The sequence below is a fragment of the Rhinoderma darwinii genome, chromosome 9 (assembly GCF_050947455.1).
Source record: "Rhinoderma darwinii isolate aRhiDar2 chromosome 9, aRhiDar2.hap1, whole genome shotgun sequence".
Lineage (NCBI taxonomy): Eukaryota > Metazoa > Chordata > Amphibia > Anura > Rhinodermatidae > Rhinoderma > Rhinoderma darwinii.
The window spans coordinates 70,412,630-70,433,895 of NC_134695.1; the positions used below are offsets into that span (position 1 = coordinate 70,412,630).

Here is a 21,266-nt window from a genome sequence, read left to right on the forward strand (position 1 = left end):
AGAGATGAAGTAATTGTTATTGGCAGGTAGACGGTGGTATATTATATCATTGTTAACATGATTTCTCAGGAGACTATGGTGGGCCGTCTGAAGAAAGACCGAACTACCAAGATCAAAAAGCATCTCAAGGTGGAATAATGGACCAGCTGTCTGGACTCGGCCAGTCATTAGGATTACCAAACCTACTTGGGAAAGGCAACAAAGGCCCCTTACAAGGTGGGTTACAAGAGGCGCTTTCAGGCCTGACCCAGATGCTTGGTTTAAATCCAGATCAACTCTCGGGACTATTTCAGAAGTTGATCTCATCACCAGGAAATATGCAAGAAAAACTCTCTGGACTCGCCCAGAATTTTGGCTTATCGGGAGGACTACAAGATCAGCTCTTAGGTGTATTCCAGAAGTTTGGCTCATCCCTGGGCTCTGGGGGCGGCAAGAAAGGATCGTTGCAAGGAGGTCCTAGAGAAAAGCCTGGGAAAGCCCAGAGATTTGGCTCATCATCAGGAGGACAAGGAGAATTACAAAATAAATTTGGCTCTTACGGAGAAGGAGCCGGAATGGACAGAAATGGCTACGGACCAGAATATGGTGGAAAACCAGAGGAATCAGGCAGAGTTGGTAGACCTGGTTCACGTAGAGGAAAGAAAGACAGAAACTCGGGATATAAGAGGTAAAAGCAACATTTGCAGCCGTGCCAAAACTGGATCATCCCAATGACCTTATTACATAGACAGATAGAACCTCAAATTTCCACTGAAGGAAATGTAGCAGAAGTCCTCCCCCACTGCTGTGTCGGTGATAAAAATGATCACTTGTATCACGAGTCATGACAATTGATGCCTATCTTTAACCCTTTCCCACAAAATGACGTGCCAGGTACGTCGTAGCTCGGGGGCGGGGGGTGATGTATGGGGCATGCTCACGGGCTCCATACTCAGCGGGTGTCAGCTGTGTTTTACAGCCGATACCTGGAACGGCCAGGAACAGCGATTCCTGGCTGTTTAACCCCTCAAATGCTGCCGTCAATCATGACCGCAGCATCTGAGGCATTGTAAAAAAGGTTAGCGGCGCCCTCCGACAGCTCTTCGCCGCGAGATCAGGGGATGACAATGGTTGTCATGGCAGCACAGTGGCCTAACGAAGGCCCCCAGACCTGCTTTAACTCTGCCTCTTAAGTCCGGCCTGTGGTCGTTTTTTACCGCACGGTGAAAGCCATAAAAACTAAACCCAACAAAACAATGGGGGAAAATCACATTTATTTCCAATTTCAGCCCGCAAAGAATTTATTTTAAGTTTCCCAGTACATTATATAGTATCTTTAAATGCTACCAATAGAAACTACAACTCCGACCACAAAAGATAAGCCCGCACAGCACTGTATTGACGGAAAAATAAAAGTTATGGCTCTTTGGAAGGCGGGGAGTGAAAAATAAAAAAAATGGCTTCGTCCTGAAGGGTAAAGGGGTATTCCGGTTTCAGCAAATACAAGTTATTGTATGTATAGTGAGAAGTTATAACATTTTGCAATAATTTTATTCTTAGAAGAAATCCCTCGGATATCTGTACTGTAAAAGGCGGTGCCCATCCCATGACAGATTTTATCTACTGAAAGTAAACACTTAGGCCCTGTTCACACTGAGTTTTTTGCAGGCGGAATTTCTGACTCAAAATTCAGTTTGGAAGTCGAGGCAGATTTTCCTCTCCCTGCAGACAGATTTTCGCAGCGTTTTTCGGCCACGGCCATTGAGCGCCGCGGGCATAAAACGCAGCAAAATACGCTTTCTCTGCCTCCCATTGAAGTCAATGGGAGGTCAGAGGCGTAAACGGCCGAAGATAGGGCATGTCCCTTCTTTCTCCCGCGAGACGGTTTTACCGCTTGCGGGAAAAAGACGCCTCCGCCTCCCATTGAAATCAATGGGAGGCATTTTCGGGCCGTTTTTGACGTTTTGCGGCACGGTTTCCGCGTCAAAAAAACTCAGTGTGAACATAGCTTTATGGTTCCTATTGAATGACAGCAAGCAGAAATCTTGAAAACTATGAGAAATTCATAGAGAAAGTACGTTGGAAAATTGTATAACTTTTCAGTATACAAAGAATGACCTGCATATGTTGGGACCAGATTGGGTAACAGGACAAGATTCATATATATTTTTCATTACAGGCAAGAACAAGATTACGAGAGTTATACTTAGAAGTATCTAGAGAATGGATGTGTGAAGACGAGAATCAACCAAACGGATCTTCTTCAATCCAGCGACGGAAAAAACCCACAAAACAAATCAGGCAGATGTTCCAAAACAAACAAACGCAGCCGCCGATTCTTACAAAACATTTTTCAATATTAACGATTCAATAAAAAGTTATGATGACTGGAAAATCAGATGTAGAATATTTACTGTGATGAAATCTTATCTGTTTGATACAAACTTTCTTAATAAAGGTCAAACAAAATTTCCAGTCCAACCTCATGAGAGATCAACCGGGGACTTGTTTAGGGTAGGTTTACACAGGCTATATTCGGCCGTTTTTCGGGCCGTAAACATCCCTGAAAAACAGCTGAGAAATCAGACGGGGCATTTTTTACGCGTCTTTTTCAAAACAGCCACGTTGGAGCAGTTTTTCATAGACTATAGTAACGGCTGAAAATACGGAGTGGTTTTCCCTCGAAAAGTTTGAGTTTGCGTGTGAGATTTGGTTTCACTTGCCGGAATCTCACAAAAAAAGAGTCAGGATTGTGAGTACACATGATGTCCAGGCTGGATGGTCATGTGTATTCATTATCAGGACACTGTAGTAATGTTAGGGCTTGTGTATGAGGCTGCACATGGTGATATAACTATATCGCTAGTGCAGTGTAAATGAATGGAGAGGAGTGCATGATGCCGATTGGTCAGCGTCATACACTCCTCTGTACAACGCCCACTTGGTCGAAAGTAAAAGCATGCCCACTTGGGCATTAAGAAAGCTCATTAGCATAAACCAAAATCGCTCCTAACATTGTGAAAAAAGATCGTTTTTTTTAATAAAAAGCATTACTGTCACCTACATTACAGAGCCCATCTCCTTATATAGGAGACAGGGCACTTATAATGTGGTGACAGAGATGCTTTAACCCCTTAGTGACCACTAATACGCCTTTTTACGTCGGTCACTAATGGGCTTTAGGCTAGGCTGACGCCTTTTCACGTCAGCCTAGTCTAAGTGCTGCACGGGTCTCCCGTGCAGGCAGGAGCCGGGGCTCTGCTGTCTGATGACAGCTGAGCTCCTGCTCCAACGCCCGCGATCGAAGTTTACTTCGATCGCGGCCGTTTAACCCGTTAAATGCCGCCGTCAATAGCGACCGTGGCATTTAACTTTGTTTACAGAGGGAGTGCGCTCCCTCTGTCACCCATTGGCGGCCCGCGAATGAAATCGCGGATCTCCGATGGGGTGTCATGGCAGCCGAGGGCTTGATAAAAGCCCCCAGGTCTGCCCTGGACATATTCCTGTTAGGACGCGCCGGAGGCACGTCCTAACAGATTGCCTGTCAGATTTACACTGACAGGCAATAATGCTCTGGTATACGAAGTATACCAAAGCATTATAGCAGCGATCGGAATATCGCACAGTAAAGTCCCCTAGTTGGACTAATAAAATAAGTCATCAAAGTGAAATAAAGATTATTAATAAAAAGTACAGTAAAAAAAAAAAACAAAACATTTTTTTCCATAAAAAGTGGTTTTATTTAGTAAAAGTGTAAAAAAAAAAAAAAAAGTACACATATGTGGTATCGCCGCGACCGTAATGACTCCATTAATAAAGTTAATATGTAATTTAAACCGCAAAGTGAACACCGTAAAAAAAAAACGCAAAAAACCATGGCGAAATTGCAATTTTTTTCCATTGCCCCCCAAAAAAGTCATAATAAAAATGAATCAATAAGTCCCATGCACCCCAAAACAGTACCATTCAAAACTAAGTCTTGTCCCGCAGAAAACAAGCCCAAAAAATTACTACATTGATGGAAAAATAAAAAAATTACGGCCCTTGGAAAGCGACGATGCAAAAGCAAATAATTTTAGTTCAAAAGAGTTTTTATTGTGCAAAAGTCGTAAAACATAAAAAAACCTCTACATATGTGGTATCGGCGTAATCGTACCGACCCATAGAATAAAGGTAACATGTTATTTACGTCGCACAGTGAACGGCGTCAATTTAAAAACGCATAGAACAATGGCGGAATTTCAGGTTTTTTTTATAATCCCCCCCAAAAAGGTTAATAAAAGTTAATATAAAATTTATATGTACCCAAAAATGGTGCCATTAAAAAGCACAACTAATCCCGCAAAAAACAAGTCCTCATACAGCTATGTAGACGAAAAAATAAGAACGTTATAGCTCTTTGAATGCGACTATAGAAAAACGAATAAAATAGCTTGGTCATTAGGGCCTAAAATGGGCTGGTCACTAAGGGGTTAAGGGAAACTACAAGTTACTATAATACTACAAGTATACTATAATACTGCCCCCTATGTACAAGAATATAACTACTATAATACTGCCCCCTATATACAAGAATATAACTACTATAATACTGCCCCTATATACAAGAATATAACTACTATAATACTGCTCCTATATACAAGAATATAACTACTATAATACTGCCCCTATATACAAGAATATAACTACTATAATACTGCTCCTATATACAAGAATATAACTACTATAATACTGCCCCCTATATACAAGAATATAACTACTATAATACTGCCCCTATACACAAGAATATAACTACTATAATACTGCCTCCTATATACAGGAATATAACTACTATAATACTGCTCCTATATACAAGAATATAACTACTATAATACTGCCTCCTATATACAGGAATATAACTACTATAATACTGCCCCTATATACAAGAATATAACTACTATAATACTTTCCCCTATATTCCAGAATATAACTACTATAATACTGCTCCTATATACAAGAATATAACTACTATAATACTGCTCCTATATACAAGAATATAACTACTATAATACTGCCTCCTATATACAAGAATATAACTACTATAATACTGCTCCTATATACAAGAATATAACTACTATAATACTGCCCACTATATACAAGAATATAACTACTATAATACTGCTCCTATATACAAGAATATAACTACTATAATACTGCCCCTATATACAAGAATATAACTACTATAATACTGCTCCTATATACAAGAATATAACTACTATAATACTGCCCCCTATATACAAGAATATAACTACTATAATACTGCCCCTATACACAAGAATATAACTACTATAATACTGCCTCCTATATACAGGAATATAACTACTATAATACTGCTCCTATATACAAGAATATAACTACTATAATACTGCCTCCTATATACAGGAATATAACTACTATAATACTGCCCCTATATACAAGAATATAACTACTATAATACTTTCCCCTATATTCCAGAATATAACTACTATAATACTGCTCCTATATACAAGAATATAACTACTATAATACTGCTCCTATATACAAGAATATAACTACTATAATACTGCCTCCTATATACAAGAATATAACTACTATAATACTGCTCCTATATACAAGAATATAACTACTATAATACTGCCCACTATATACAAGAATATAACTACTATAATACTGCTCCTATATACAAGAATATAACTACTATAATACTGCCCCTATATACAAGAATATAACTACTAGAATACTGCCCCCTATATACAAGAATATAACTACTATAATACTGCACCCTATATACAAGAATATAACTACTATAATACGGCCCTCTATATACAAGAATATAACTACTATAATACTGCCCCTATATACAAGAATATAACTACTATAATACTGCTCTTATATACAAGAATATAACTACTATAATACTGCTTCTATATACAAGAATATAACTACTATAAAACTGACACCCCCCCCTCTATGGAAAAGTAACTATTAGCCATGTTCACATGTGGCATAGAATGGTGTCAGATGCAGATTTTGTCACAGATTTTGCCCTCTGCATTGCAATGCGTGATTGTCACAGCAATATGTAAGATTATGATAGAGTCCACATTGTTCCTTGTATGTCCAACCTTAGTCAGGAATGCCTCGTCTTGCCTATGGCAGTGATCTGCAGCCCCTGCCCCCTCCAGCTGTCGTGAAACTACAACTCCCAACATTCCCTGACATTGCATACCTTACATGAATATTAAACTGCAGTATTTTGGATTCTCCTACATCCACCATTAACCCTCATTGGGAAAACCGGATTGGAAATTCCCAGTGTACAGCACAGCCCCGTCCCATACAGCCAATGTCTCCAGCAGTGACCCCCAAACACAACAGAGCTGGGAATTTTCCTATTGAGAAACGTCTGATTTTCCTAAGCCTCGATAGGGGTGAATAGTTTTTTTTCCAGAAGGGATTTCCACCTACAAATAAACACATTACTGGATTTATTGGCACCGATCAAAAAGGCGGATATTCTAGAATTCCCATTAGTGCAATAATTAATCAGCAACCAAAATAAATAACGCCTCCGATTGATAGGACTCCACTGTGGACTCCAAAGCGAGACGCAGATTTCACATCACTACCAAGGTGAGAAACTGCAATATAGACTCACAACTTTACACCATTTTATTAAAGGGGTTGTCCAGGATTAGAAAAAAATGGCTTTCTTCAAAAACAGTGCCACGAATTTCCATGGGTTGTGTCTGGTATTGCAGCTTCGCTCCATTTACTTCAATAGTGCGGAGCTGTAACGCAGTTTTTGGAAGAAAGCCGCCATGTTTTTCTAATCCTGTACAACCCCTTTTATTAAAAGGAACACTCCAGGCATAAGTGATGCCCTGCTTGGTGTCTGGTGCAGAATGTGAGGGGGCGCAATCCTGCAAAATAACCAGCAATGAAGGCCGTGGTCCTCCTGCTGGTGATGTCTATAGCGGTGGCTCCGATCAGTGAATGGATAACAGACACCTGCCGGCAGATTAAACTTCCTGTATTAGAATAACGGCTGAATTCCCCAAAGATCCTGGTGATAGTTTCTATCTAGTTGTATCCTTGCAGGTAACACATCGCAACTTTCAGACAGGACGGACAACAACATGCAGCACATTTTTGGCTTTCCGGATGCTTTTAAGAGATCCCTTTAACAATGGCAGCTGCACTATGTAAATTAAGGGACAGCAACTCATATGATAGACAAAAGCCCCATATACAGTGTCAGGCCTTCTATAGCATCCCCCCCCCCCCATATACACTGCCTACCAGACCGGCGCCTCCCGCATGCAGTGCCTGCCACTTAGGCCCGATTCACACGAACGTGTTAAACATCCGTGGGACAGCCGTTGAAACAGCGTCCCACGGACCTATGTAATTCAATGTGACCGTTCACACAGCCGTTGTTTCAACGGACCGTGTGAAGGGTCCGTGGGAAAATAGGACGTCCTATCTTTCCACATATCCCTCCATAGACTACTATGGTGGATGCGTGACATTGTGTCCCGCAGCGCTGAGCACGGATGCACCTCGGCCGTGAATAACTGCAGTCCGAGATGCGCAGCGCTCGTGTGAATCAGGCCTTAGAATCAGAGAGTCTGACTAAAGGCTCCATGCACATGATCGTAGATTTCGGGCACAATTACAGACCCTTTAATTTTTATTGACCACGGACACCTTCCCGTATATTTGCGGGAAGGTCTCCGGACCGTAGAAAGCCTCTAGAAAACATAGGACATGTCCGATCTTTTGCTTTTTATGGATCGTGTTCGCATCCTTTATATGGGAGCACGAGCCGAAGATGCGGGTGGCCGGCCGTGCCCACGAGGCCTAAGTTCAGGGCATGTATAGATGAATGACAGAAGCAGAGCCACTGAAGGGCAATAATATATAGCGGACGGTGCTGGACAGGAGGGGGCGGATAATACTTTAGGACCCGGTTAAGGCCCTTTCACACGGGCTGATAATCGGGCGTTCGTACAAAGGCTCGTTTCCAATCATTGCCCTGTATAATCACACCTGTTCATCTTGTCGGCAGCACCTCCGTGTCAATGGGATGTGCCACCGACATGATGCAAATTCATGGGGATGAACGATTGTGTTAACCCCTCCCCATACATTGACCATTGCTCCGGGTAAATAGAGGTAACTGAGCGAAAAATGACGTGCGATATCATTGTGTAAATCTACAGGTAACCTTGTTTCACATTTCTCTATGTCATCATTTCCTACGGGAGTAAATAACACCAACGTGGCGGTTGTCCCACCATAAAAAATATTTCATCATATATTCCATTGTCATCACACGCCAACCCAGTTATAAAACGGCAGCAGTCACGAGACAACCACTAAAGGATGCAGAAGTTCTACGATAACGGATTGCAACAAATTTTGAAAAGGACAGACGCAACTTCTCACTTTCAGCATAAAAAGAATTTGAAATATAGAAGGTAAAAAAAAAAAAAAGTTCTGCTGCGATGTTTAGAACCACCAAATGTGGTAAAGCGGTCACACAAGTCCTGGGCTACAGGGACTCGGGCCAGCGCCAAGGTCAACTCAAGCTGCGTAACCGTGTTCCACGTAGTCCGCTGCAACTTCTGCTCAATTTTGCGTAATGTAAACGTCTGGTGTAATTCGTGGTCACCCTGAGATGGATACAGTAACTCTGGATCGTCCCAAGTTGCAGAATCTACGTCAGGTTTTGCGTAACCCAACACTGGAAAGTCATGTGACAAATACCGCAACTCTATTTCTGCAAAAGTCAAAAGTTTACAGAAATTGACCTCGAAATGTTGAACAGAACGGTCCTCCAGACCTGCATATAAATGTATTACCTGACGTTACATCTTATTACAGATACACACTCATTTTTCTAATCGTCTTTGTTTTCTGATTTTATATTTTCTTTGAGGTTATGGGAGCGGCCACTTTGCGTCCATTGCTGCAACTGCAGAGATTGCTTTACGGCAGGCACTGAGACGCATAGTCAGAGACCTTAGTGGGCATGCTCTGCGACGTGTAGGGAGGGGGAGAAGGTGAGCTGCCCCCATCATCTATTCTTAACCAAAATATAGGTTTAAAGAGGTTGTGTCTGCTTTGAACTCTTTTTTTTTTTAGATGGGTTCCCTGATAAACTGATCATAGGGCGTCCTGCTGCTGGGATCCTGGCAGCAAGTGTTCAACTCCCCTGCAGCACCTCCACAGGAGAAATTAAACATTACACGGTTCCCATTGAAAGTGCTTTCCGTGTAAGACCCTGTTCACATCAGGCTATGGATTTCCATTTGACGCATACGGCAGGAAAAGCTCTCGACGTATACTTCTGACAGAAGGCTGCAACGCATCCCACTGTATAGGCAAAGAGTGGTATATATTGCCCATAGGCTCACATTGCACAAAAACATTCCATATGCTATAAAAAAAAAATGCACACAGTTGTATGGAGGTTGCGCAGTCTATTGCGCTATTCCATACCTTTTTTTGGTGGTACATTGGCCCGATGGAGGACTCTGTATGATTATGGAGTCCTATGGATATCCCAAGCGTGGACACCGGGAGCCTTTCTTGACGTTCACACTAATCATACAAATTCCCCCTTAAGCTCTGCAGCCCCTTCTACATAAATATCTAATACACGAGACCTGGTTTATTGCCTCAGCCTTTCAGAATCATGACATATTTTACTCCTAATTGGCAAAGCCCCAATGGAAATTCCAAGCGGGAAGACTGTCCACCTCCCCTGCCGGGCACCAGACGAGGAGCTTCGGGTTACGTGCATGAGGCAGGGTTCCCAAAAGATTCTTGTAAACCAACAACACGCCTAAAAGAAAGAAATTCTCAGATTGAGAAACGTGCAGAACACACAGACTGACACACTGTAACGAGATCCTAATGACTCAGCAGATGGAGGGAAAAAAAAAAAAAAAAAAAAAAAAAAAAAAGAAGTTTACAGGATCCTGATTGGGGAAATGATCAGTGAGCAACTGGGATAAATAGCGACACCGCCCAATGGACTCCACTACCGACCGCAGAGCGAGGTGAAGCCGGCAGATCACGGACACAGGTGAGGCCATTATTACTTATGACTTTTATTGCTGCAGAAATGGATAAGATTCTAGAGAATTTAGGAGCCCAGATGATTTTTTTAGTAGCCCATGAATGTCAGGCATCAGCAGCCCCCGAGTTATGGGTTTTTGGCATTAATGAATTTAACTTCAATGTGAAGGAAAATTCCTTTAATTCAACATAATAAATTAGAAAGTCCGATAATCCGGCACTGCTTTCTAGTACAGAACTTCATTATTACAGGATTTAACAAAACCAGAAGATTCTGCAGCATAATTTGTATTAGAATTTTTCGGCATCAAAAAAAAGGCGAGCAGTTTTCAAATGTAACGTGCTTTTTTTAAGGCGTTTTTCATTTGGTACATATTTTTGTTCCGGCGTTTTGGAAGTCCTATAGAGAAGCCTATGGAAAAACCGCTGTACCCGGCGCATGCTGCATTTGAAAAAAAAAATTGCCACGGACACAAAACTGCCTCAAAAATGCCACAAACCAAAACGCAGTTGTGCGAGTGAATTTTATATTCGAGACTAACATCTGGCCGCACTTAAAACTGCATGAAAAAAACCGCCACGAAAAACGCTGTGTTAATCCAGCCGTGGACTTCTATTTGGAGCTTCCTTCCTAGAGGTTCTACCATTCGGCCCGCTGCACACGTGGCAGATTCCGCGACTGAAAGTCTGTTTCATTCATCTGAATGATCGGTTATGGTCACACGGGCTATTTTCAGCCGTTTTTTGGGCCGTAAACGTCCCAAAAACGTCTAAAAATGCGGGGGCTGAACGCCTCCAAACACCGGATCATTGATTTCAATGGGAAAAACAGAGTTCCGTTCCCACAGGGTGTTTTTCAGTTTTAAAAACGGCCTCTTAAAAAGTGCGCGTCACTTCTGGAGCCGTTTTTGGAACCGTTTTTCATTGACAATAGAAAAACAGCTCCAAAAATGGCCGCAAAAAACGCAAGTTGCTTAAAAACGGCTGAAAATCAGAGGCGGTTTTCCCTTGAATACAGCTGCGTATTTTCAGCCGTTTTTTTGTTAAGAGTGTGAACATCGCCTTAATGTTTCTGCGGTATATGGATTCCTAGCAGGGGTCTGCAGCGTGCACAGGGGCCTGACTATACATGAACACGTTGCGTAATTTGATGCTGAAAATCTGCATCAAAACCGCAAAAAAAAAAAAAAAAAAAAAAGGTAATTTCGAAGGTAAAATCTGCACATAATATCGCGTTTCCAGGTGAGGTTTCTACATTTTGATGCGGAAGATGCAGATTATCTGCTGCGTATTTGAAGTTTTTTTTTTTTTTATATAAACTTGTCGCATACAATTCCGAGACGGAATCGCTGCAGGATCTCAAAATTCGCACCACAGGAAAATTTTAATGCAGAAAATTTCTGCAACATATAAATGAGAGGACTTGGAGTCTTTTACTTTGCTGGTATAATATTACGCTGCATATTTGCCGCAGAGCGATACGCATTGTGCGCATGTGGCCTTAACTGTTAATTTTACATCCATTTTTTTGTATGACTGTTTAGTAATGCAGAATTTTCGATAATTCAGGTCTCATGGAATCCGGATTTAATACAAATTTACTTAATTTATACGCAAATATAATAAGACAAACAACCGAAAGGTAAAAATTATTTTCTTGGAGGAACACTGAATTTAATAAAAAGGTCCCCCTCCCCCGCCTCAGATACAGCCCAGGGTCATGAAACTCAGACTTCCCCACTTTCCATCCTTCATTTCACTGACCAATCCCTCCAGTCTGCCCGATCCTCTTTAAAGAGACAGTACCACAATTTGTGACATATTAGGAAACTGCATAAAAATATTAATTCCTTAATATTATCATTGAAATAGTTGGGATAAAGGGAACGCATTAATAGATCTGGGATTTCAATCAGGGCCGCAATATAATTACATTCACACTGGATCAGATCACCGCCGGATAAATGAACCCATCATTCTATAACCGATGATCAGTCCGTCCATAATGATTGTTTTTGATCAATGTGGATTTGTCCTAAAGCGAGTCATTTGTATACAGCAGTGATCGCCAAGATGTGGCAACACTACAACTCCCAGCATGCTGTCAGGGCATGCTGGGAGTTGTTGTGTTGCAACAGCTAGAGAGCAATGGAATCTGAATTTCCAGACCACAGCCCTTACCTGCTCTCCTAGGTTATAGAGGGGTGTACATCTTTAAATGCAGTTCTCTGGTGTGACTCTCTAATTTCAATGCCTGAGAAGTCCAGTCAACGGTGTCTTTTATTCCCTGCAGGCAAGAGCGCCCCCTGCTGATTCCCAATGAGGATTTCCGTGCTCATCCTGCTGCTGCTGTCTGTGGTTGTGGCTCAGGCGCAGTTTCAATGGTTAGAAAACACAGGCAGACAAGTCAAGAACAATGTTAGAGACGCTGCAATGTTTGCAAAACAGGCCGCTCAAGGTATGTGCTGATGAAATAATAAAATTCTGTGCCCACTAGGGAGCGCTGCGACCGTATAGTAATCAAAGCTGTATATAATTATTAATGTATGTGTGTATACCTTTTTTTTTTTTTTGTTGCTCCAGTGTATCTACATTTTTATTAAAAATCTATTTTGTGTATACAGCCCCTATGCAGACCTGTGTCTCCATGGTTACAGACTACAAAACAAACATTGTGTAGTCTGATTCTGCACTCATGTGTTACTCCTAAAGTAACACATGTCTGCAGGATCAGACTACACAAGGCTTGTTGTAGTCTGTAACCATGGAGACACAGGTCTGCATAGGGGCTGTATACACAAAACAGATTTATTTAATACAATACGACTGCATAGACATTCAGGTGATTCGGTGCTTTCCCTGTAGATCCATCACTTGGTCTGTAGGAAAACCATGGAAAATGTTAAATCTCTGCAACCTGCAATTACCAGATTTCTCCAGCAGGGGAGCATTTTCAATAATACTGGGGAATTGTTAGCTAAGTAATTCCCTGTTATAATCCTTTCTAGTGGCCCCAGATGGCAATAATTTTCTTGTGCAGTTTTAATAAAATATAAAGAAGGTGTGCGGTTATTTTAGGTTGACGCGCTGATTCACGATGTGTTGCAGGATCAAGGGACATGGCTCGAGCCTATATGGATATGAGACAAGCAAACTACAAGAATGCTGACAAGTATTTCCATGCCCGGGGAAATTATGACGCTGCAAAGAGAGGACCGGGTGGTGTCTGGGCATCAAGATTTATAAGGTACGTGGCCCTATAGCCCCCCGAGAATACCTCAACCTCATGCCCTTCAGTGAAATATCGCAGGATGGGATCGACTAACCTATAATAAACGTAGGTCATGGTTCATCGTGGGGCAGTTTACGTCTGGATATTCTACATAGAACGATAATTATGTGGTGCTTTTTATGCTACTCCAGTCACATTCAAAGCTGCATTCAGAATTGTAGAGTTTGTGGATACTTGGAAACTAAGAGGCCTGGGTTTACACTCCCCTGTAATCTAAGCAGAAAGCGTTCCAGGGTGCACTAATCTATGCTGTGTTCTCGCAGATATTGGGGGGTCTTAAATAGGGACCCCCTATAAAGAAGCCTCCTGCACATTGGTGCATCACCCAGGCAAACGATTTAGGTCAAGGACTCCATTGTAATATTTAGTCAGCGTCTCTTTAAGGGAGGGGTCAGTGGTAGCCGGCGACGGGGAACCCCACCCCCCACAATCAGTTCTGTCAGAGAAAAAGGGTAAACACTACAACTCAGACAATGCACCACAGCATAGAATGCTCTGTACAGAACTGAGCCAGCAGGGAGAAGCATGCAACCTGAGAGCTAACAGGAAGCCAGTAGAATTATAAAGGCACCTGTGGATGTGACACTTTACAATAGACGCAATATAATCTTACCGTGTCCAATTCTCTCTTTCCTCAGTAACGCAAGAGAACGTGTCCAGACCATAGGCGGCAGAGGACTAGAAGACAGCGCTGCAGATCAGAAGGCAAACAATTGGGGGCGCAGCGGCCGTGACCCAAATCACTTTAGGCCTAACGGTCTCCCTAAAAAATACTAGGCCTGGTTCCTGGATATGCCAAATACTGAGCATCAGCAAGAACGACCTGCAGCAGCTATAGGGGACGACCTGAATGTATCCGGCACCGAAGTGTAGGGTCGTCCTCTGTATATACGCAATAGTCACGAAAACTCAAATAAAAACGACACATTTACAGATGCTTGTACGTGTTTGGAAGTTTGTATCGAACTGTAATATAATATAATAGAAAATATCGCTGCTGCCGCCATGTCCGGATAATAACAGGAATGCTGCAGGGTTAGAAACGCCATCTTGGTAAAGTGCCCGCACACAGAATGAAAACTGTAAGGGTATGGTCACACCGAGTGTTTTCAGACGTTTTTCGGGCCGTTTATTCGGAAGCAGAATACCTCCAAACATCTGCCCATCGATTTCAATGGGAAAATGGCATTCTGTTCCGACGTGGCATTTTTTTATGTGGCCGTTTTGAAAAACGGTCATGTAAAAAAAGCGGCCGTGAAAAAGAAGTGCAGGTCACTTCTTCAGCCGTTTTTGGAGCAGTTTTTCATAGACTATAGAAAGAAAAACAGCTCGAAAAACGAGCGTTAAAAACGCCATGAAAAACGCTACTTTGATTAAAAAAACTTCTAAAAATCAGGAGCTGTTTTACCTTGAAAACTGCTCCGTATTTTCAGACGGTTTTTTATTTTGCGTGTGCACTGACCCTTAAAGTGTAACTCCAACATAGAACATCATTCAGTGCAGATTTGTAGGACGTATTTTAAAGGGGGCAGAGCTTCTTTTTCCTGATCGTCTACGTCACGCAGCTATAGGGTCACAGGATATAATTCTATCTAGCTACAGCCACCACTAGGGGGAGCTTAATGAAGATGGGTTTATTATGGAGTTCAATGGGAGCTGCATAAATCTGATATGTGATATGCTCCACCTAGTGGTGGCTGCAGGTAGAACTAATTAGATCACGTGACTATGTCAATGCTGGGGATTTGGAGCTTTGTCAGAAAAATTTAGCTCCAACCGCTATAAAGTTATACGAAGAAATGAATCAGCGCAGGAAGCTGGCTCAAGTGAAGGTAGTTACACGTCAAACACACGACTAGAAAGGAGGTTTGCTAATGTAACAATCGGATCTGATGGATATTCGCTCCATTGATGGTAACAGATGAGAATTTGCTTTCATTTTTCTCAGCCAAAACGCTGCAATAGTAACATCTAAAAATTGTACAAAGTCACAAACCCTCCACTGTGCAGACTGACAGAACAATAAGCAGGGATACAGGAGAAGGATATATGCAGCATATAGATCCAGCACTAAGGAGCAGAAGGATGACACGGGTCCCAAAGGGAACGATCTCAGCCGCGAATAGAGCACGGCTATAAGCCCGCCCCCATCTATAGGTGAATCCCATGGTTAATATACCCTACCCACATCTATAGGTGAATCCCATGGTTAATATACCCTACCCACATCTATAGGTGAATCCCATGGTTAATATACCCTACCCACATCTATAGGTGAATCCCATGTTCAATATACCCTACCCACATCTATAGGTGAGTCCCATAATTACTATACCCTACCCACATCTATAGGTGAATCCCATGATTAATATACCCTACCCACATCTATAGGCGAATCCCATTATAATAACCCACCCTCATCTATAGGTGAATCACATGGTTAACATCCCCTACCCACATCTATAGGTGAATCCCATTATAATAACACACCCTCATCTATAGGTGAATCCCATGTTTAGAATGACCCGCCCACATCTATAGGTGAATCCCATTATAATAACCCGCCCACATCTACATAGTGGAATCACATGATTATAATAATCCGCCCACACCTATAGGTGACTTACATTATAATAACCAAAACACATCTCAACCCTAGTCATGGGACACATTAAACTTGTAGATCAGTGAAGGGTTCTGTCCCCCTCGTTGCGGTTCTGGAGAGCTGTCAGACGCTGTATTTGGTGGGTTTGTTTCTTTACTCGTCCCTACAGCTCCGTCCCCTGTAATCAGCTCATTGTCCCTTTAATTAAAGGGGATGTTCAATCATTTTAGGCGAGGATATCCATGGAGATGTGTGAGCTCGGGCCCTCACTGACCCCCAAACTGAAAAGGCTAAAGTGGCCACAAACCATTTGCGCGCAGTCAGAAATATCCGTGACTGGAAACCTACAACTCAATCATGGGGGCTGCAGGACTCTTCCATTTGGGAAGTGGGGGGGGGGGGGTACAAGCTCATGGACCAATCCTGATAACATCTCCAGTATCACAGGTTATAGAGATAACGATCAGCGACCACTACCATAGGCCACATCTAACGATAATTATCGGTCTTATCGGCAAATTTATTGCTGCACCTATGACAAAACGGACATGAAATCAGGAGACGGAGAAAAACATGAGCCACACCGCACAGCCTGGGATCCCAGACATGACCGGAGCTGAGGCAGGCGAGCGAGCCCGCGGGGCGTTTGAATGTCTCTCCTCCCCCGGTGGCTGCGTTCATGTGCGGGTAGTCACTCACTACTCACCCATTCCGCTTCCCGTCCTCGACGTCAAACAAAGTCCCGCCCAGTCATGTGACCTAATAACCCCACAGCCGCGACGGAAGCCTGCGAGGGTGAAACTTCCTCGGTTGTATCAATACTAAACATGGGACAGTTACCATAGCAACCCCATACCACAGCCCGGATTTTTGTGTCCCTCTCGGGGCTTGATGTAGAAATCTCTATAAATGAAAGGCACAATTTCTCCTTTATCAACTATAAATCTACATAAAATATAAAATCTATTACTTTGCTCTTGCACTGATGTTATTTTATGTTATATACCAGCAGACTGTTGAGAAGGGACATCAGGGAGATTGCAAAAAGGTCACACAAAATGTTTTCCCTTATGCTCCGCCCATTTCGGTAGGACACGCCCTCCCAAACTACAGTATTTGAATCACAAATAGTGCATATATGACCCCCCTCCTTCATCACACCCCAAAATTTCCAGACCCCCTAAACATGGACCCTCGAATTCTCTGGGGTCTGAGTTCATTTTTGGGCTTGATGAAGGGGTTACGTTTACTGCTCGGGACTCAAGGGGCATCACATATGGGTGAAATTGTTGCACGGTGCACTGGGTGCTACTATCAAGATCTCCCTGATGTTATTTCTCAAAAGTAGGAAACCATGATTCATACGCAGAGCGGCCCGCAATATTTTGCTGTTGCCCTTGGAAACATAGCTCCACCCACTATCAGGCATGTGACGTAACATCACAGCTCCCATGCAGAATTCCAAATGCAGCTTTAGCTGTAAACATAGAAGAAAACGGGGTATTCCCATGTCGGACATTTATGGCATATCCACAGGCTTTGTCATAAATGTCCAATAGGGACCGACACCTTTCTGTAAAGCCCGGCCACCTCGTGATTCACTGGCCAGAGCTTAGCAACAGTGGGAAAAGGTAGGACGAGTGTCGGGGGCGCCATTCTGGAGATAGGTGTGGACAGGGGCGGTCTTAGGATAGATGGTGTAAAATTTTCTTTCGGCGCCCCACCCCATCATAAAAAAAATGCCCTATAAAAAAGAAGAATGCCCCCCACAGTATAATGCCCTTTTTAGTGCCCCCACACAGTATAATGCCCTTTATAGTGCCCCCATACAGTATAATGCCCCCTTTACAGCCCCCCACACAGTATAATGTCCCCCCTCCCCTCGGTGCCGGACACAACCCCCACTTGTAGATTCTGCCATACAGCCCCCCACCTCCCCCTTGTAAACAGTGCCATACAACCCCCCACCTCCCCCTTGTAAACAGTGCCATACAGCCCACCACCTCCCCGTTGTAAACAGTGCCATACAGCCCCCCACCTCCCCCTTGTAAACAGTGCCATACAGCCCCCCACCTCCCCCTTGTAAACAATGCCATACAGCCCCTCACCTCCCCCTTGTAAACAGTGCCATACAACCCCCCCACCTCCACCTTGAAACAATGCCATACAGCCCCCCACCTCCCCCTTGTAAACAGTGCCATACAGCCCCCCACCTCCCCCTTGTAGACAGTGCCCCCCAAACAAATAAAACCCAAAAATTGTACATACCTAGGCCCCGATCCCGTGACGAATGGAGCTGCTCCACAACGCCGACGGCATCCTTGCGTAGGCCGGGGTGATCCAGTGATATCATCACGCCTGCGCAGGGAATGGCCTGTAGCCTAGTAAATGGCAGAGCAGGGGGATACCTCCCTGCTCTGCCATAGGATTCAATGGTATCTGCCTCCTAAGGATGTAGCATCAGTACCACTGTAGCAGCCATAGCGGCATCACCAGGAATGGGGGGGCCCTTTCCGGTGGGCAGCACGGGCATCCTCATGGCCAATGGAGCCGCTAGCAGCCGCTATGGCTGCTACAGTGGTAGTTACGCCACTAAGCAGAGACGGAGGGCCAGGGTGGAAAGGCAGATGCAGAGTCGCCGGGCCCGGGCGCTTCACAAATACAAGCAGAGGTAGGGAGCCAGCGCAACGCCCCCTTCCACCTGCTGGAGTGATGCGCCCTGTATGATGGCACATGTCGCACACACCACAAAAGCCGGCCCTGGGTGTGGATCCTAGAGGAGGTGTACGGCTGTTCATGAAATACATATAAAGTTTAATCATTATATAATGAAAAGTTTTGCAACTTTCTAATTCCTACCTTAGGTCTTAATGCCTCATGCACACGACTATTGTGCCACTTGGGCAGTTTTTGACGGCATCCGAGTGGCACCCGATAGTCTTCACTTTAGCGGGTGAATCGGGTCTGTGAAAAATGGTCCAGACGGACCACTTGGTCGCGTGCATGAGGCGTAATACCGCTGTTTTCAGCCTCTGGATGTAAATAAGAATGTTTCAATTCACTGACAGCAAGTACATACATTGAAAAAAAATTAACATTTTAAATGCTGCACTCCTACAGGTATAGTGAAAGCATCCAGGTAAAACTAACAAACCTCCAGATGGGGGTGCAGGATTTGCTAGTAAGAGAAAAACATTACCCACCTATGGATTTATGACCCAGACGAAGGACACGAGGAGATACTATAAATGAAACATAACGCAAGTTCAGATACACCGGAGATATAAGATAGCAGAAAACAGAAAGAGGCCGGTTCTTATATAAAGACATTTTTTTTATTTTTATCATAAGAAAACTAAAAGTAAAGTATATTTTCCTATAAAATTAGGATTTTAGTCAAATAATAAAAGCGCAATCTCTCATTACCCCGTAGCTGTTCCTTATATACAGCAATGGTCTGAAGCTGCAGAACAGCAGGGTGGCCACAGGGTTACAGGTCGCTGGGTATACAGTGAGCAACATCATCCTGAATACTCAGACTGGCAAACATATTTTTATGTAACTTAAGGCACAAAGTCCTTGTGATATCATCAGTTTCAAGGAAGAACATTGAAGGGGAGCTCAAGGAAAAATAGACAGGCAGATGGCATTTTTTGAGCAAAACGTGGCTGCCTTGTTGCAGAAACAGCACCACACCGGTCAATGGATTGCAACTGGTATTGCAGCTCTGCTCTATTGAAGTGAATGGGGCTGAGATGCAGTACCAGACACAGACTGCGGAGAAGTGTGGCGCTGTTTCTGGAACTAAAAAGAAAAAAAAAAAAAAAAAAAAAAAAGGCGGTCATCTTTTTCTAATCCTAACCAAAGCCCTCGATTGCCACAACTCTCCTCCACTTGTTTGCCCCTCCTCTTTCTTTTCAAGCCTTTTAGGAAACCAAAGTAGCATGACCCTTCTTTATTTGCACGTTTTTGGTTGTTTTACATTTCCTCTGGGGATGGAGCATCCTAGATTGGCCCCACCCCCTAGGAGCCAAACCAGCCCTATAGTAGCCACAGGAGCCACTTCTATGATACATACCCCCATTCACTGATTTCTTACACATTTATTTTTCTCGATTGTTTAAACGGAGAGACGTTCTCAGCAAAAGGAGGAAGTCGATGGTCAAAACGCACAACACGTTCACATAAACATTAACAGACATGGATTTCATGTTACAGCGATTGTACATAATCATTATTTATATTGGAGATATTGCTGGTCTGAATACACGGCTGTTTAACACTTTATTCATGAAATAATAAAATAACTCAAATGGCATAGTAATTAAAAAAAATAAAAAATTACTAAACCTAAAGCTATCTGCATATGTCACTTACTAATGTACTGTCTGTAGCTGAAATGCCTCTGTAAGCCAGTCTTACATGAGTCACATGACCACGCTCCTGATATTTATCTCCAGCTTACGTAATTCCATACACTGAACACGTAGTTATCTCTCTCCGCTCCGTGTAGTAGAGGACATCACATGCCTATCTCCACTGCTCCCTCCCTCCTTCCCTGTCTCTGGATAGATACTGCTTCACATATAATTGCAGCCAGCGGCGTAACTACAGGAGTCGCAGTAGTCGCAATTACGAGCGAGGCTCGTGGCCCCCCGCACCACATCAATGAATAGTTACTATAGAAACTGGGGCCTATGTAATAAACTACACAGGCCCCCATTACTATAGTAGCTTAAAGTGCTTAGATTCCTTCTTCCAGAGCGCAGTGGAGGTCCTGTACGAGCGCTGCACCCACTTCGAAACAATGTTTAGGGATTGGACAACCACTTTTAAGCCGACCATGTGGTAGGCTTAGATACAGGGCCCCAGCAGACAGTAATCTTATACTGTATAAGATTATGGTCTGCTGGACCCGGTATCTAAGCCTACATTAGGCTTAGCTATAGGAGTCCAACAAACCGTATCACACATGCACATGGGCCCTGTATCTAAGCCTACCATATGTGTTAGGCTGCGTTCACATCAACTTTGCCCTTCCGTTGAGGGGTTCTGTCGGAGGTTTCTGTCGGGTAACCCCTCAACAAAACTGAAACCTCAGCTTCCGTTTCCCTCACCCTTGATCTCCATGGTGACAGGAACGTTGCTAAAGGTTTCCATTTGTCACCGTTGTGAGGGGTTACCCGACAGAAACCTCAGACGCAAGGGCAACGGTGATGTGAACAGGCCCTTACTAATGTGTTTTTTGTGTGTTTTTTTAAAGGTTCGGTCGCTGGACTACGT

The 21,266-nt window shown here is 43.3% G+C and overlaps 3 protein-coding genes across 9 annotated transcripts in view; 2 read left to right on the forward strand and 1 right to left on the reverse strand.

Moving 5' to 3' along the window:
- LOC142660967 (uncharacterized) overlaps positions 1–2,374 on the forward strand; it is an 88,472-nt gene extending 86,098 nt beyond the window's left edge. For all 5 annotated transcript variants that reach the window (XM_075838084.1, XM_075838083.1, XM_075838086.1 and 2 more), the window contains 2 exons: positions 70–667; positions 2,159–2,374. In XM_075838084.1, the coding sequence (XP_075694199.1) occupies positions 70–667; positions 2,159–2,189 (629 nt within the window). In that variant the 3' untranslated portion in view covers positions 2,190–2,374. The remainder of the gene's footprint in view (positions 1–69; positions 668–2,158) is intronic.
- Positions 1–16,784, reverse strand: part of SAAL1 (serum amyloid A like 1) — a 34,458-nt gene extending 17,674 nt beyond the window's left edge. The window contains exon 1 of one of the 3 annotated variants that reach the window (XM_075838080.1): positions 16,690–16,784. In XM_075838080.1, coding sequence (XP_075694195.1) covers positions 16,690–16,693 — 4 coding nt within the window. In that variant the 5' untranslated portion in view covers positions 16,694–16,784. Of the gene's footprint in view, positions 1–16,005; positions 16,266–16,567; positions 16,661–16,689 lie in introns of those variants that run through there. The other 2 variants (XM_075838079.1, XM_075838081.1) reach the window with 2 other exon arrangements.
- Positions 10,058–14,305, forward strand: SAA2 (serum amyloid A2). Its single transcript, XM_075837058.1, has 4 exons — positions 10,058–10,093; positions 12,380–12,544; positions 13,195–13,333; positions 14,017–14,305. The coding sequence occupies exons 2-4, from the start codon at positions 12,406–12,408 to the stop codon at positions 14,153–14,155; spliced, it is 417 nt and encodes a 138-aa protein (XP_075693173.1). The 5' UTR covers positions 10,058–10,093; positions 12,380–12,405; the 3' UTR covers positions 14,156–14,305.
- Positions 16,785–21,266: the final 4,482 nt, after the last annotated feature.

What these genes read in the sequence shown, in the direction of transcription:
- SAA2 (XM_075837058.1), top strand. Translation starts at nt 12,406, where the DNA reads ATGAGGATTTCCGTGCTCATCCTGCTGCTGCTGTCTGTGGTTGTGGCT. An exon ending in TGCAAAACAGGCCGCTCAAG is followed by an intron (nt 12,545 to 13,194) that starts GTATGTGCTGAT and finishes GATGTGTTGCAG; the next exon opens with GATCAAGGGACATGGCTCGA. An exon ending in TGGGCATCAAGATTTATAAG is followed by an intron (nt 13,334 to 14,016) that starts GTACGTGGCCCT and finishes CTCTTTCCTCAG; the next exon opens with TAACGCAAGAGAACGTGTCC.